General features: G+C 34.5%; 1 protein-coding gene across 13 annotated transcripts in view; it reads right to left on the minus strand.

Annotated features, from left to right (window-relative positions):
- The window catches only part of MYCBP2 (MYC binding protein 2), a 265407-nt gene that overhangs the window by 157574 nt on the left and 90428 nt on the right, over positions 1-17405 (minus strand). For 11 of the 13 annotated variants that reach the window (XM_082601985.1, XM_082601982.1, XM_082601978.1 and 8 more), the window contains 3 exons: positions 14722-14829; positions 8502-8621; positions 6847-6928 (listed from right to left, as the gene is read on the minus strand). In XM_082601985.1, coding sequence (XP_082458111.1) covers positions 6847-6928; positions 8502-8621; positions 14722-14829 — 310 coding nt within the window. Of the gene's footprint in view, positions 1-6846; positions 6929-8501; positions 8622-10010; positions 10158-14721; positions 14830-17405 lie in introns of those variants that run through there. The other 2 variants (XM_082601980.1, XM_082601988.1) reach the window with 2 other exon arrangements.

The raw sequence follows: 17405 nt of genomic DNA on the forward strand, positions 1-17405 counted from the left end.
GAGATAATACTAAACAGTATTTACCCCATAGGGTTCCTATGAACAATAAAGAAGCTCACATATGTCAAGGGCCTGGATCAGTGTCTGGTACACATTTAACAATTAATAAATGGTAACTATTATGATAAATTGCATCCCTGTATTCATCATATCTATCCTTGTAACCCTCGTTATATCACTTTATTTACCACTTTCAGTAAACATCATCTATAACGAGAAATAGTCCATACATAATAGGAGAGCTCTGTTTTTGAGACAATGTAGTTATAATACTTTAAAGTTTTTTAAATTACATATTTTTTTAATGATTATTCAGGCTGCAATGAAAAATGAACTGGGAAGAGGCAAGACTAGCAGCTGGAAACCTAGTTAAGAAAATGTCACAATAATCTGGGTGAGTTATGGTGAAGGCCTGAAATAGGAACAGTGTGGACTGAAAGGAATGAATGGATTTGACAGCTCTGTAAGGAATAGAACTGACCAGACTCTGGCAATGATTGACATGGGACAATGAAGGTTTTCTGCTTGAGTAACAAGGTAGATGGTGGTAACATTCACTTAAGCATGAGAATGAATGAGAGCTAGGAAGAGGAAGAGAGAAAAGATAGTTTTCACTGTAAGTCTCTCTAACATTTAGGTATGGACAGAGGAAGAAGAAGAGCTCATAAAATCTAGGACATAACAAAGAATGAACTCTGGGAAAATGTGGTATGTAGACGGTCATTTCAAGAATAGGGAAATAATGTACATGCTGAATGCTCTAGAGACAGATACAAATGACCACCTGATTTTGCAAGAAGGAAGTCTCTTTGGTGCAGTAGGCACAACACTATGTAGCAAAGGAAGAGTTGACAGTGGGGTCAGAGACTAACGCAAAACCCCTTCAAAAACCTCAGCACAAAAGGGAAAAAGGAGAACCAACAGCTAGAGGGAAAATGGAACTGAAGGGGAAGCTCTGTCCTTTTTAAGAATTTGCAGAAGTTTAAAAGAGTGAGTAAAGACAAGGACATATGGTTCAGAGGGGAGACAAGAAACAGAACTAGATCCCTATGGAAAAGGCAGAGAGGTTTCACAGCATGGACAGGAACAGCCCCCTCTTTCAGTGTAACATGAAGAAGGAGGAAAGAAGTAGTATGGATGCAGGCAGGTTGGCAGAGTTGCTGGACTGAAGAATGTCCCATCTAATGTTTTTATTTTTGCTGTGATGTGAACAGAGGTCACGTGCTGAGAGGAAGAAGGAAATGGATGAGGAGAGAATTTAAAGATTATGGAAAGGGTACGGTGGTGAATGGAAAAAATAAAAACCTAGACCAGAAGTTTTTAACCCAGATCCAAATGACTTCTAGGAAGTCTGAAAGTGAACTTCAGGAGATCTGTGAATCTTCTAAATCTGGAAGCCAACTTTTAAGGGTATATTCTTATCTCTGTTTTTCTGAAGAGACAGCCTTTGTCGTTCATCACATTCTCAAAAGGTCTTAAATCAAATAGTTCAAAACTACAAACCAGGAGGATCACTGCCTACTATAGAAGGATTGGTCCAATCTACAAATCATAACAATCTGTATAAGTATGGTGATTTATTTTTTTCCAGAAGCCTAAGTTAGACATAGAAAATATAGGTAGGCCGATTCACACTTGAAGGTTTGCCATGCCTTAGCATCAAGACCCAAGAGGGTGAGAACACTGAGGATAATGGTAAGAGCACCAGTGAAGAGAATAAATGACAGTCTCTAACCTGAGTCGGAAAAAAACTGAAACAGGCTATAGACACTAAGAAAGTAGAGAGCTGTAGAGAATGAAATACTGATAAAGCCAAAGATCAAGTAAAGTAATGCTAAGTAACAGAAGAAGAAATTGTCATCAGATCATGGGTTGCTTAAACTTAAAAATTCAGAGTTGGAGCTATGCTAGATCCGTAATGGGTCCTGGGAATGACCACCATGAATGTTGAAGTAAAGTTCGCTAGATCTAACTCACGGCGTCAAGGTAACTGTAGTGTACAGGACCCTTCACGAGTGTCACAAGACTCAGACTGGGAAAACATCGTGAGCCAGATACTAAATTTTCAGTGAATGAAAGGCAGTGACTAAAATGTAGGTAGGTAGTAACCAAAGGGAGGAGAGCAGAATGGCCCTGCCTCAAAAGATTAGTTTTTACTTGAGGATACAATAATATGGCTAGGAACTGCAGTGAAGGTTAAGTGGTTCTCAAATCTGAGGTACTGGGAGTTTTGGCAATAAACAATTACCAGGTCAAAGGGCTGTATGGCAAACTAATGTCCTCACAGAAATGTCCAGTTAGATTCAAACAGAGGATTCAAACAAAGGATTAAACTGCAGACAAGTGAACAGTACCTAAAACTGTTTACTTGTCTGCAGTTTACAAAGCATTTTCATATAAAATATATCACTGGTTATCAAAATAACTCTATGGGTAGATCTGAAGCCCTTTAACAAGAATTTTCCCAGAGTTAGTGGCAGTTCTTCTAATAAACTCTTTTCATGATACCAGAGCCCATTTATTAAATTATTTGGTAAACACAGGAAGAACAGAAAACAAAAATTATATGTGTATGTGTATGCATGCCAGGCATTTTACAGACACTATATTAATTCTTTAACAATGCTATGGGATATTTAAACTAAGGCTCAGTAAATTATAGTCACATAGCTGGTAAGAGATGAATCAAAGATATGAACCTTGTCTAAATGGTTCCAGACACCATGACTGTGTAGCATATTAATGCAGAAGGAGGATATAGCAAGAAAATGATGAAACTCAGAAACATTATAAGAATTATCCAAATTCTACTGAAAAAAGGAGAATAAAAGCATCTAAATGCTATAGTCCCTTTCCCAACATCCAGGTTTAAGTTTACTGAAAAGAGTAAAAGAATTTGGAAATCAGAGATTCAGGAGCATACTGAAGAAAATAAACAAAAAAGAGGGTTGGTAGACTCATGTCATGAGTGAATGTATTACAGCCCTCAGAAGCTTTTTGACATTTACTTTTAAAAGCAGCAACAGTAACAGCCAACATTTACTGAGCATTTACTACAGGCTAGGCCCTGTGTTAAGTAAACAACACCTATCATCTCACTGAACAACAACCTTCTGAGAGAAAGATACTTATTCCCATTCAAAAGGAAGAAACTGAGACACAGGAAAGTTAAGTAATTTGGTCAAGGTCACATGGGCACCAAGTGATATAATCAGACTCAGTCATCCTGGCAAGACACCACATTAAATAAAGAGAATACCAATAACACGTTTCTACCTTTAGCACATGCACACTACAATATTTATCTTACATTAATCACACATTATTAATGTGTGCTACACAATAAATTTCAGTTAAAAGTGCTTGATTACTAGAAACTTAAAAAAAATACCTTCTAACTTTATTTCAACTAAATATCTATAAATGTTTTGCTTCATGGTAGTTAGTTAATATGTATGCTATTGAGGCTTTGTTCCTCCAGGGATTGTTCCTCCATACACATGGTCAATTCCTTTTGGAATTCATAACAGTTCCTGACTCCTGCCTTCCAAGTCCCAGATAGATCCAGGCAAACAGGGTAACTGGAGTGTTTACAGCACAGACGGTTCTGGCTGGTTTTCGTTTAATCCACCAGGCACAGTGTGTAGGCGTTATTTCACTGCATTACCCAGCCTGGTGCTCCCCACTCCCATGGAATCAGCCTTCCAGTTACAACTCAATCAATGGAACCAGGAGTGAAAATTCACATGCTGGAAAAGAACAACTTTGGGCAGTTAAAAGAAATCCCACCAGAGTTTAATCTCCTTAAAAAACCCTAATTATTTAATTTCCAACATTAAAAGCTATCCTACTTCATGAAGATATATTCGAAACTATTAAAAATACTTAGCATATTGCCATGATACTGTCACGGAGCAATTCACTGCAAGTCAAGGTACGGTGCTCCCTGGCTGATGATCAGGACCAGGAGGCAATGTTTTTAGGTAGCCTCTTCATTTTAAGAGCCGACTTGAGATCCTTCCCGTTCTACAGCCGTTACACCTCAACGTGGGGTGGCAGGACTTGTGCTTACGCTGTTCATTCTTCACACTGTGCAGGCACCTTAGGGCTGTGATTTGATTATAGATATGATTTCCACTATTTCCCTCCCACTCAGTCAAGACCAGGAAACACATACATTTGCTAAATCTTTTCTGTGGAATGATATACAAGTACAGAGTCTGATTTGTGAGAAAGTGGCCCCTTTGCGGCACACGTGACTGATGCTCCATCATGTCTAACTGTAACGCACCTTTCCCAGGTTATGTCATGACTCACAAAATAATCTCCAGCTAAATAACAAAAGCAATAACGGTGATGATGACGATAATAATAAATTCTCTTCTGTGTCATGAGTCTTCCATGAGAAACAGAACAAAAAGTTTCCAAATTCTTCTCCATGCATATTACAAACCCTGTCTCAGTCTCTGCATATGAGTGATGTTGTTCAATTGTGACACAAAGTAAATGCTGCCTTCTAATACCTGTGACAGTAATTGCTCAACCCTGCAAAGCCACTGATATTCTGAAATTTCCAATGTCCGATACACAAATGCCATACTTGGTGACATCTGATACAGTAATCTGTGAAAGACCTTTTGCTCTCTTTCCAAGCACAATATTTGTCCTTAAGATTGTGATAGTTTTATAAACGTCTTAACAAGTGTCAAATATATGTTGCACTTGCGTTTTTAGTGAGAAGTTCAACTCAATGGTATCTCAAATCATCTCTTTTCATCAGTAACAATGGTCATCGAAGTAACTAAGGACATTCCTTTCATCCTCATTTTCTGTGCACTGCAGGACCTGACACTGCCTTTTAGGGATGGATGGCGTTTCTTAATCCCAGATGCACAGTAGACTGTGGAGAGCTTTTAGGAAAGAACTGATGCTGGCATCCTATCCAACCCTTGCTGCCTCCATCTCCCATCCCCAACGCCCATCTCCCAACACACACCTCATAAAAAGTCTAGATTTAGGGTCCAGGCATGGCATTTTTGAAGTTCCCCAAGTAATTCTACTGTACAGGCAGGATTACGAATCACTGGTCTTTACCATGTAAATGGCATCATCCCTGCCACAGTAATGAACTGATTTCAGAATAAAGTGAAAATTATGGATTTTATTTAATGACTGGAGTGATTCACTGTATGTAAATGAGAAACCACATAGTTCCAATTGCTTCTGGCAGGTATCTTGTGACTATAGGAAGAATCAGTCAAGGGTAGAGAGACAAAGAGAAAGGAGGTTCTGTGGCAAACTGAATTGGTGAGTCAAGTCTAGCCTGAAGCTGCCCTATACATCCCCAGACTTATAAATAAACCTGGTTTCAGTGGTGGGGCAGCCACACACATGGACCACTCAGATCTTGAAGACTACCTGCTGCAGGGAACATAAATGATGAACAGCCCCAGGTGCTGTTCCTTTGGGTCCACGAGGCCATTCTTCCCCTGGGAAGCTACCAGCCTGTGACTGAGCACTGTGAAGGTATGCATGCTGGCCCATCCTGCCCAATTTGGGACTCTTCCAAATGCAACCTTGGCTTGAGGACACCCCACTGGACTGGCTAAAACTCAATCAGAACTTCACTGTAACCTAACTCTTCCTACCCCATTCTTCTTCCTTCTTTCCTTTCACAGGGGTCAGATCTACATCAGGCCTATTCCTGCTCTTTTCCCTTTTATCTTTCACAGCAGTTTTCTACCAATAAACCCTCTGCACATCTAATCGTATCTTAGCATCTTCTTCTTGGAAGACCTGAGTTAACAAAGATGGATTTTCTATACTTTTGACCAAAAGCACTCTCACTGTATTAAGCAGAAATGGAATCAGCTGCTGTAATGAAAGCAAAGTAACAGGGAATTAAACAAGACAGAAGTTTATTTCTCTTTCAGGTAAGCGCCCAATTATAAGGAGCTGATGTGGCAGTTCCATGGTGTCGGGGACCCAGACTATTTCTATCTTGTGGCTCTGCCATTCTCGATACATCGTTTCCAACTTATGATCGCTATGATGACTTTTCCAGCCCCTGCCGCCAGGCATGGACTCCAGGCAGCAAGCTGGGAGGGAAGAGGGAGAAATGGAAGGGTATCCTCCTCCCCTTCAACAGCATGATCCCAAAGCTGCACATATCACTTTAGTTTACTTGGTCATATCTTGCTGAAATGGAGGCGGGAAAATGAAGTCTTTGGCTTCATGGTCATGTCACCAACTAAAACTCTATTGCCAGATGAAGTAGGGAAGAATGGATATTACAAAATGTCTAGTAGTCTCTACCACAATTAGTTCTTCACTATTCTGGATAAGTCAAAACAGTTTCTCTGAGTGACCATTAGATTTTGTTTGAAAATTATGGAAAAGCTTCAATGACTTCATGTTAATATTAGACCGAAATTTAAAAACGATAACATCAAGGAATATGAATAAATCTATTGCTGATTTGTTAAAATGCTATTTGGGGATAGTCACTGTCTTATCCATTGCCATGAACAGCCTTTAAAAAGATATTAATTCTTAAGAATGCAGTAAGATCTCATGATAATCATAATCACTCTTACAGTTTAAATGTATAAGATGTAAATCAATTTTTCTCCCGAAACTACAAAATCATCTATCCCCACAAAAGCACTCAACCACAAAATCAAGAATAACCAATAATTTATGGGCCACAGTTTGCAAAACAGTGGTATAAATACTTTTTCAAGTGTAGAAATATATATTTAGAAAGAAAGAAGGAAAGAAAGGAAGGAAGAAAGAAAGAGAAAAAAAAAAAAACACTCAGCATCTTCACACAAAAAGTTAAAGTACCTGGAATTGACATCTCCATGTCCGAGCTGCCCGTGCTGCCCGTACCCAAATGTGTAGACATCGCCATTCTCCATCAAAACCACTGAAACCAAAATCCAGAGCATTATTTTTTCATTGTATGCATTTCATATTTCTATCACAACTATACTGAAGGCAGTGCAATTTTCACTGTTTACAATTTGGAGAGCCATTAAAAATATGCAAGTGAAGCATCGACAAATTTATATTTAATGAGAAATAAATATAATTTCAGTTCTGTAAAATATTTTTGTAGGTTATAAAAATGTATACTGTTTTCATAATATACCCTTTAAAATTCTTATAAATGCCATTTAATAACATTAATATTTAATAAAACATTGGTTTGGGTCAACTGTAAAGTCTTTTTATAATGAGTAACTACATACAAAATGTTCCCTCACATCTAGGATAATTATATAGGTAGATGGGTTTGAGCTCTGCACAGTTATGTACAACATCAATATGTCTGTCAGAACTTTAGTATTTGTCAATGTCTTATCAAATAAGGAAATATATTGAGTATCACAAGAAAGAACGTAACATTTTTTATGTTTATGTTGAAGAGTACAACCTAAGCTATATAATTCAAATGTCAATTATTTACTAGGAATTGAAATTTCTATTTTTTAAAAAAATATAGAAATTTGTTGATGCACATCTCTCACTGAACAGTAACAAAGTTTGTGACCGGATTATAAAAATCACAGAATTGTAGAGTTCAAAGGGATTTCAGGGATTATTTTACCTTCAGGAATTTCATGAATTGAATTATAAAATAAGTCCATCAGAAGACAGATTAGAAGTCAGATCTCTACATGTACCACAATGTTTACTGCAGCACTATTTACAACAGCCAGGACATGGAAGCACCCTAAGTGTCCATCGACAGATGAATGGATAAAGAAGATGTGGCACACATATACAATGGAATATTACTCAGCCATAAAAAGAAACGAAACTGAACTATTTGTAGTGAGGTGGATGGACCTAGAGTCTGTCATACAGAGTGAAGTAAGTCAGAAAGGGAAAAACAAATACTGTATGCTAACACATATATATGGAATCTAAAAAAAAAAAGAATGGCTCTGATGAACCTAGGGGCAGGACAGGAGTAAAGCTGCAGATGTAGAGAATGGACTTGAGGACACGGGGAGGGGGAAGGGTAAGCTGGGACGAAGTGAGAGAGTAGCACTGACATATATACACGACCAAATGTAAAATAGATAGCGGGAAGCAGCCGCATAGCACAGGGAGATCAGCTCGGTGCTTTGTGATCACCTAGAAGGGTGGTATAGGGAGAGTGGAAGAGAGACACAAGAGGGAGGGGATATGGGGATATATGTATACGTATAGCTGATTCACTTTGTTATACAGCAGAAACTAACACAACATTGTAAAGCTATTATACTCCAATAAAGATGTTAAAAAAAAAAGAGAAGTCAAATCTCTAGACAATCATTTTATAGCTTAAAAGAGAGAGATTCTGTAATAAATATGCTTTCATAGATTTGAGAGATACTGTCACACTATAGCTTTTAAACACACTTAACAGACTACATTTGTCAAAACTAAACAAATAGGTTATTTAGCACAATTGTAAAAATGCAGTTATACCCTAAAGTTCCAGCCGCTACCTGAATGGTGAAATCCACAGCTGACTTGTACTGCCCGGAGCTCACAGTCAAATCGCACAGAGCCTGGAGGATATGTTGTGATTTTGCTTGCATCCTTCTCTCCTCGTTCTCCACTTCCATCTGTAAGTGTTATAATTTGTAATTAAGCCATTATTCATCTTCAAAATAAAATTTAAAATCAGTTTACTATGGAAAAACAAGAGAAAATGTTAAAAGGAACAAGCAAGAAGAATCTGTAGCTGTTAGAAGTGAGAGATCAAGAATCTACCTGCAAAGAAGCAATTTTGAAAAGATATACTATATACTTCTGTTTGCAAATATCACTAAATCAGTAAAAACAAAGATAAGGTCTGGTTACAGATAAAGCCTATTAATCTAATCAGTTATGTAATGTAAATGGGTCATTAAGTTATAGAAATAACAAAATTCTAAATGTAATAGTTTATATGGGAAAATTTAGTTTACATAAAAATAACTGCATGCAAAGTCATTTAACAATTGTTTTAAACTTAGTGATATTGTTAGTGCTAGCCATTTAAAAAAAATTTCTAGCTGACTGGCAAATGACTTAGATTTCCCAAATACATCTAGACCTTGACACTCAGCCAGTCTGTTCTGCGGTCTTCTTCTGGCCCCCAAACACAACTCTGAACCAAACCCTCTGTTTTTATTCCTTCTTTCCTCCTCCCTTCTTTTTATAATTTCCTACCATAAGCTTGCTTTAAGGCCCTCCCTCCAACCCTGGTTTCTATATTTGACTTTGAATATTCTGGCATTTTAACCATAAAATTTTAAAAACACATTCCAGAATTTAACAACTTTACTTTGGAATGTGTAAATAAGAAAGGCAACTTACTTTTCTTAGTCTTAATACATCAACTAAAATACGACCTCTATGTCATCAAGATTCAAATTCCTTACACGTGGAATAAATATAAATCTGGATGGAATTCCAGGTCAACAAGCTAACTGCTTTGTGATATAGTAAATCTAAACAAGTGTGTATAATATGCAGATACACATGTGGATCTACAGATACACATTTTAAAATAATTCTGTATTTTCATTACCCATTTTAGAATACTAAGCAGAATAACATCAAATCATTTCATGTTCTTTTTCTATCTAATATTTCTTTTTCTATCTAATATTTCTAACCTTTAGTACTATCCAGGTAAGACAAAACTGGCCTAAATTATGTGTTCCATTTCTATAACTAAATGACTCTAGCATTTCAAAAAGTTTTAAACTCTTTACAACATTAGGACAGTAAAACCTCACTAATTCGGAATAACACAGATTGGGCTGGCCTATATAACTTACTGAAAAGGTCTTAATTATAGAATGTTTAAGTACAAGTTCAGTTTTATTACCTTCAAGCAGTACAGATTATAGATTAAACTAAATGCTATTGACACAATAAATAAAATGTGGTTACCTACATTATAATTCAAAATAGGCCTATATTACATAAAAATGTACCATAAACATAAAAGTCCTTTAACATACAAGAATTAATTGCTGGACCCAGAGGCTGAAGGCACGTTGAAGGAATCCTTCATTCTTGAGCCCTTGGTTTGAAAAGCTAGTGATTTTAGACAGGTTTCCCCTTATAAGTATGACCCTGAAAATTCAGAGGAAGAAGTTATTTTGAATTTTTTACTCAAAAAAGATCACAAATACTGTATCTGAAGTACCATAAATTTTGAATTAGTGAGAGGTTTTACTATAAAAGGAAAAAGAATATGATTCTTCTTTTGCTAAATTATCTAATGTGGGTTTGCCAAATTAAATCTGCAAGAATGGATGGGCTAAAAAAAAAATCACAAAATTTAGTTTTACTCCATCAAAAATGCAATATACTCTTAGTTCAAAGACTCCTCATCTTGGAAAGGCAGTGAAATGGTTAAGTATAAACAAGGGCCTACCCATAAAGGAATAAGTATCTTCCAAAGACTATTTAAATAAGATGACAGATATATAAAAATTTTACAGTTTTATCTCAATTGGTAAAAATATCTAATTATTAAAACCAAGTCTGATTTAATATAGAAAACAAATTGTGTTCATCTGATTGTGCCAGACCTAACTAAGTTCAATGCTTCCTTAATTTCAGTTTATATAAATGTATTGATGCCTAGTTAAAGCTTTTACCTTTGAATCTGGCATTCTGCCCTCTCCCTCGAATCAGAGATTAAATATAGAGACAAAGCCCACAATAGAGACAAAGCATCAGGGAAGGAGGAAAAAAAAGCCTAGTAATTTACTGATTAAAATCATAGTGATTAATAGAGGACTAGCTATTATTTAGAGGTAAAAAATAATACTAGAAACATTTTGTTCAAGTGCATCTAAACAAACCTTTATCTATATAAAATAATTTTTCAATTATTATAGATAGTGAAAATATTGTTATTATAAGAAAAAAACAGGGATAAGGTTCTTGATCACTAGTAGCAGCAGTGACGGAATTTTTTAAATATACATCTGTATCTGGAATTTTATGTCAGTTCAAAAAATTAAGTACAATTCTAATAATTTAGAAATTTACAAGTTTATCAAAGAAAAAAGATACCTAATAAATAGTCAAGAATCTAGTGTAAATTCAAGAACTAGCAAGTGAAATTCAGCACGATAAATTCTCCTCAAGCTCATTACTCAGTAAAATGTCAATGAGCAGCAATAAAATTAATCTCACATTTTTAGGAAAGTTAGGCTTAAATATTCTTATAATTGGCCATTTAGGTATATCAGTATTTTCCCTAATATGAGTATGTTCATACATGTATCATATGATATTGAAACTGTGATAGCTATAAAGTTTTGACAGATACGTAACTCAAGTATTGTATGTATATATACATTATTTATGCATATTTGTGTACACACACAGAGAAAAGAGGATTCAGTATCTAAAGGACTCTAACTTTTAATTTTTATTTAAATCTATACTTTTTGGGTAATCTTATAAGCATGCATATCACTGAATGTATCACAGAACACAGTGAGTACTTTGAACAAAATCACTAAAATAAAACAGCAAAGTAGTAGTAATTACAATTTGCTAAACACCTCTGTGCTAAACACCGAAAATTTGAATAGCACAGTGGATAGTGCTTTTGGGCACTGGAGCCTAAGAGACTTGGATTGGAATCCTGGCTCTACTATTTGCTAGTTTTATGATAACTGGACACTGGATCTTTTTGAGTTTTAGTTTTTTCCCATCTATAAGATAGGAATGATGGTATATTACCTCACATGGTACTTATGAGAAATAAGTGCAATAATGTATGAAAAGTGTTCAGTCAATATTCACTATTGTTGCTCTCCTTAATCAATACAATAATCCAATGATAAGGGTATTGTTATTCCATTTTGCAGTTGGGAAAACCAAGGCTTTAGAGGGGTTAAGTAGCCAGCCCAAAGTAATAAATGGTAGAGCAGTTTTAGAAATTCATCAAAAATAAGGCTCACACACTTTACCACCACCAAATGGCTGACATCTTAAATCTTTTGTAAAAATAAATTAATTACACATTTAACAAATCTCAAATTTTGTACCTTTAAGATAATTCTAAAAGAGGATGCAAGGAATTCAATTCAAAGAATTCAAGCTAGTATTCATGGAGAATTTTTATTTGCAAAGTATATACATACATACACACACACACACACACACACATCTTAATTTAATCTTCATATCAACATATTCAGTTAGGAATTATCATTTCTATTTTTAAAAGAAGGAAACTGAAACCAAAGAGATTAAGAAATTTATGAACGGCCACACAGTTCTAGTAAATGAAAAATAGGATTAAAACTGAGGCCTAGTTCCAAAGGCTGTATTTCCATTACACCACACTGTTTCTTTACAGAAAACAGGTGTAAAATACACACAGATGTTTTTGACTGCGCCTTCAGATTTTCACATCAGTCACTTCAAGACTATCTCCAGAATAATTCAAATGTTCCTAACTAAGAGTAGTACATTAAAATCTTTTTTTTCTATGTAAGGCACTGAACAGGTGAAACAAATGTTAATTCAGATAACTGTTTAAAATACAGTCTACATTACATTCTTTAAATACTATATGTTATATGGATTCTATGTTATACATAATTGATTCCGTCTTATACACTATTTTGCCTCTGGTCAAAATTTGCCTGTATAGGATAGATTCCGTGACCTTCTCTGAATTCTTTCCAATCAGCCAGAAGCTTTCCAACGTTCCATCTTAGAACTCACTCCTGATAACAATAAATCCACAGTTCTTACCCTCCACACACCCCTACAAAAAAGTCATAGTCTAGAAAATTTAAATCATTATTATCCTACAATGTGTACCACCAACATAATTAAATGTAAGATAGAACACAGCAATTAATACAGTGAATTTGTCAATGCAAGATAAACAAGGTAATACAAAAGAGAAAAAAATATACATAGGAAAAATAATTTATTAAAAGACTATGACTATATGCAGCAGGAGTAAAAGCAGTGACTGGCAAGGGGATTAAATGACAGGCACAGCGAATGCAAAGGGAGTCAGGCAAAGCGAATCTGTGGATGTACAGTGACTGGTAAGTTAATACTCTCTAGATAAAATGGGACACCATCTGATAAAGGATTACTTACACTTTAAATTCACTTTGGTGGTAAAGAGATGAAACTATTCCACTCTATAAAACCATACAATCTGATGATTAAAAGAAAAATGGCCTTATGCTGTAATACTACAAAGTAAGTCCTTCCAAAGAGGTTACCCTGTGGCAGACAAGATGGAAGTAAGGCTCGCTATTGTTGAGTAATTTCTATAGCTAATCAGTGTGACATCGTAAAAAGTCTGTTTTAAATTTGTAACCTTGGTTTTCTTTAGCATTTCATTTTAAAATTCTGGAAAAAAACAAAGATGACTGTCTATAAGATACTAACATGGAGCTGAAAAAGTTTTAAAACTGTTTATTGAAATGTGAATAGTTAACCTCCGGTAAAGTATTGGAAGAACTCCGCTTTCATACAATTGGCAAGAAAAAGACACTTGATAAAATCTGTTCTAATACTGGCATAGTAGAAAATGTGACATCAGAGATTCTAGCAATAACCAAAATAATTTACATAGCACACCCCAAATATTATTTCTTAGTTTTAAATATTAATGGCATCGTTAGAGCACCCAGTAAATAAAGCAATCACAAATTTTACTACGGTTAATCACATTAGACTTAAAATACTCTCAATTTTTATTTCTGCAGAATATAACTTGAGTAGTGCTCTATTTGTGTTTTTACTAAAAACAGGGGTTTTTGTCTGTTTTGTTTTGCATTTTTGCTTTGAGTGACAAACTGATAGATTCAAACAGGCAAAGAAAAATAAAGTTGATTATAATATATGGCATATGAAAGTTTAAAAATAAAATTAGTCTATAACAGTTTTGCAGCCCCCAAAAAAGAAAAAAACATTAGTAAGATTAATTTGCATGGAATATGTGTTTTTAAAATCTTCTATTTTGCAGGGTTTATTTCAGGCATTTAAGAAAATAGTAGGTCTAAGTTGTACTACTCAAAGAGTGCTTGGTTCCCATGCCAGGATTCAAGGCAGAATTTATACATAAATTTATAAGTTCTCTGCATTAAATTCTTTCCTGATCTTAGTTGACCCATAATCTGTGGTTTAAGAAAAAATAATCTTACTTTAGGAATATATCAAATATCAAATAAATCATGTGTATTGTGAATATAAATCTTATATTAAAACAGTAGAAGCGCTGTAGCAGTCAACTCATTATTACTTTATACACTGAACTTAGCAATTCTGTTAATTCTAAAGCAAATAAACAGAATTAAAAAAAGAGAAAAGGACTACAAAGTGCCAGATGGCAGTGATCTAAGAGCAGATAATAAAGTATATAAAATAGAGAGCAATAATTATTTTTTCCACCTTCCCTTAACTTTAGGAAATTTGAAAAGAAATGGAAAAGAAAAAGATATACTGTAAAATGTCTTATTTTTATTAAAGTTAACCAAAAAGAATACAATAAAATAAGATTGACAGTTATTGACAAACAGTACACTTTCAGCATGTTCTTTCTCCTCAGGCTATATAATAACGATAGAAGCAAAGTAGAAGAATTAGGTTTGTGCATTTTCCCAGAGACAAAATTCAAATAAGTGGAAGAAATTGGGAAAGTATCCCACCTAGTTGATAAGGAAGACCAAATACCTTTGTGCTTGTCCCGTTTATGCTTTAGCTGTGCTGGATGGGATCTGAGTCTGGCTAGAGCCTGTTCTCGATGGTTCATAAAAATAGGACCAGCAAATACAAGGGGGCCTGAGGAGAAACATTTTGTATGTGCATAGAAAAGCTCACAAAATGAAAACACTACAATGAACAAAAATAATTCAAACTAAAAAGCATGGAAATTAAAGTTTTGGACATGATACTTTTCTCCCAAATCCCCCCCGTTAACCTCCCACTCCCAACCACAACCTATTCACCATTCTACACAGAAGTTTTATTATCTTAAATATAGTTAATAAAGTAAAAATTCTGATCTTTTATACTTATAAAATTATTAGGTAGTTACTAATAGTCTCAAATAGATAATCAGAGAGTTCAAATAGAATAAATCAAATTACCTTACAAATCTTTTAATATCATTTATATTCAAACTTGGTAAACCACACATTCATTAAAAACAAATATCTTTCCTTTTAAAATACCAAACACCAACAAAGTTTTAAATTAATGATTACATTTTAACAAGGTCTTCAAGATTTAATATCCACATCAATCTTGATACAAAACCAAGATGTTACTGACAACTACATTCTCTCATAGAGGTAAGAAAACAAGGTGGTCAAAAACAAAAACAAAAAATTCCTATGATCTGAGATATACATATTTATATACATACACATTTATATACACACATATACATACATACAACATACACACATATATACATGTATATGTATATATATAAAATCACTGCTTTATAAAGACAGAATTGTATAAGATGTATTTGATTTGATTTACTAAAATAGATAAATCTAACTTTATGATTTTAACCATATACACAAAATCAGACATAAGGATAAGCTGAATTTCATATTGATGATGAAGAGGGGACTCTAAACCCAGTAACATTTTCAGAACATTAATGGTTCTCTCATAAAACAATTTGTTTCTGAAGCTCCTCTATGTACCTATACATATATACATAAATATACACTGACACAGATTACAGTCATTTCTACTTATACAGTATTTAAGAAAAAAATCTGTAGTCAAATCAATTTCAATAAAATTTAAAAACTGTTTCCCCCATTACTGTTTAGCTTGAAAAGAAAACTTTAAATTATACCTTAAAATTTTAGTTCTTTTCTTATAGAACAGAACCACAGCTTCTTTGAGTTTTAGCAATATCAAAAATGCTTACAAATTTCAAAACACTAAATTTGACAGTTAAGAAGTTACCAGTATTTGAAAAGGAAATTGACAGTATATATGCACTGAACATTTTTAATTAAATTTCTGTGATTCTCTATAGATCTTCAGCTATAATTAATTTTTCTAACAATGCGACAAAATGAAACTATTGCTCTGTAATAAAATTTGACAAATGTCATATTAAATACCAAAGTACCCTGCATTAAACATTAAAAAATGGGTAGAAAAAAATATATTTAAATTATGTCTCTAGATATAGAAAAAAACACAAGCAGCATCAATTCTATGAAAAACCAACAATAACATATTCTATGATTACTACAGGTAGAAATATGCTAATTTAATGTTAATAGAAGAATTAAATATTATTTTCCAGTAACACAGTATCAATCATTTTCAAACTAAGATTATATAAGCTAAGCTTCATCTTTAAAATATAATAAAATGAGATACATTTCAAATATGAACACATGTCACTTCTTCAACTTGCCCTATTTTTCAACTGATTTACTAAAGCAGATAATATAAATATTATTAGCAGATTAATATCACTCTAAAAAGTGTAAGACACTTTCCAACTATACAAAAGAATTGTAAATATTAAAATAACAATAATAAGCTGTATTACCATTTTCTAATTTCTGTGGTCTGCCTGAGATATTATGTCTTTCCATAAAAATATTATACCCATAATATTCAGAGTAATTTAGCTTCTCATAAATTCAATCTTTTCAGAGTCCTTTCTATACATAAATACAGAAGGCCCACTGGCAATCACACATAGAAAGTACATCACTCGAGCTCAACTTAAGTTACCATTTATAATATCAAGTTACCAGGTTCTAAAATACTCTTGTATCCCATGGACTAAAATAATTTTTCTTACATAGTTAAGTCATTCATTTATTCACCAAACATTTTTGATTATACTTAATGCAACAGATGCTAGGTATCATAGATATAATGACAAAGACACAGACCTCATTCAAGTTCAGTCTACCAGGGAAGACAGAATAAAAACAAAGAATTGCAATATGTTCTAATAAATGCCATAAAGTAAATCTATACACATCATATCCTGAAGGATGAAAAGTGATCAAATCAACTTGAGTGAATCAAAGAGGTTTCAAAGAGGGACTTCCCTGGTGGTTAAGAATCTGCCTGCCAATGCAGGGGACATGGGTTCAAGCCCGGGTCCAGGAAGATCCCACATGCCGTGAAGCAACTAAGCCTGTGCACCACAACTACGGAGCCTGTGCTCTGGAGCCTGCGAGCCACAATTGCTGAGCCCACAGGCCAGAACTACTGAAGCCTGTGCGCCTAGAGCCTGCCCTCTGCAACAAAGGAAGCCACTGCAATGAGAAGCCCGCGCACCGCAACGAAGAGTAGCCCCCGCTCGCCACAACTAGCGAAAGCCTGCACACAGCAACGAAGACCTGACGCAGCCAAAAAAA

Source organism: Mesoplodon mirus (genome assembly GCF_964341445.2).
Source record: "Mesoplodon mirus genome assembly, chromosome: 17".
Taxonomy (NCBI): Eukaryota; Metazoa; Chordata; class Mammalia; order Artiodactyla; family Ziphiidae; genus Mesoplodon; species Mesoplodon mirus.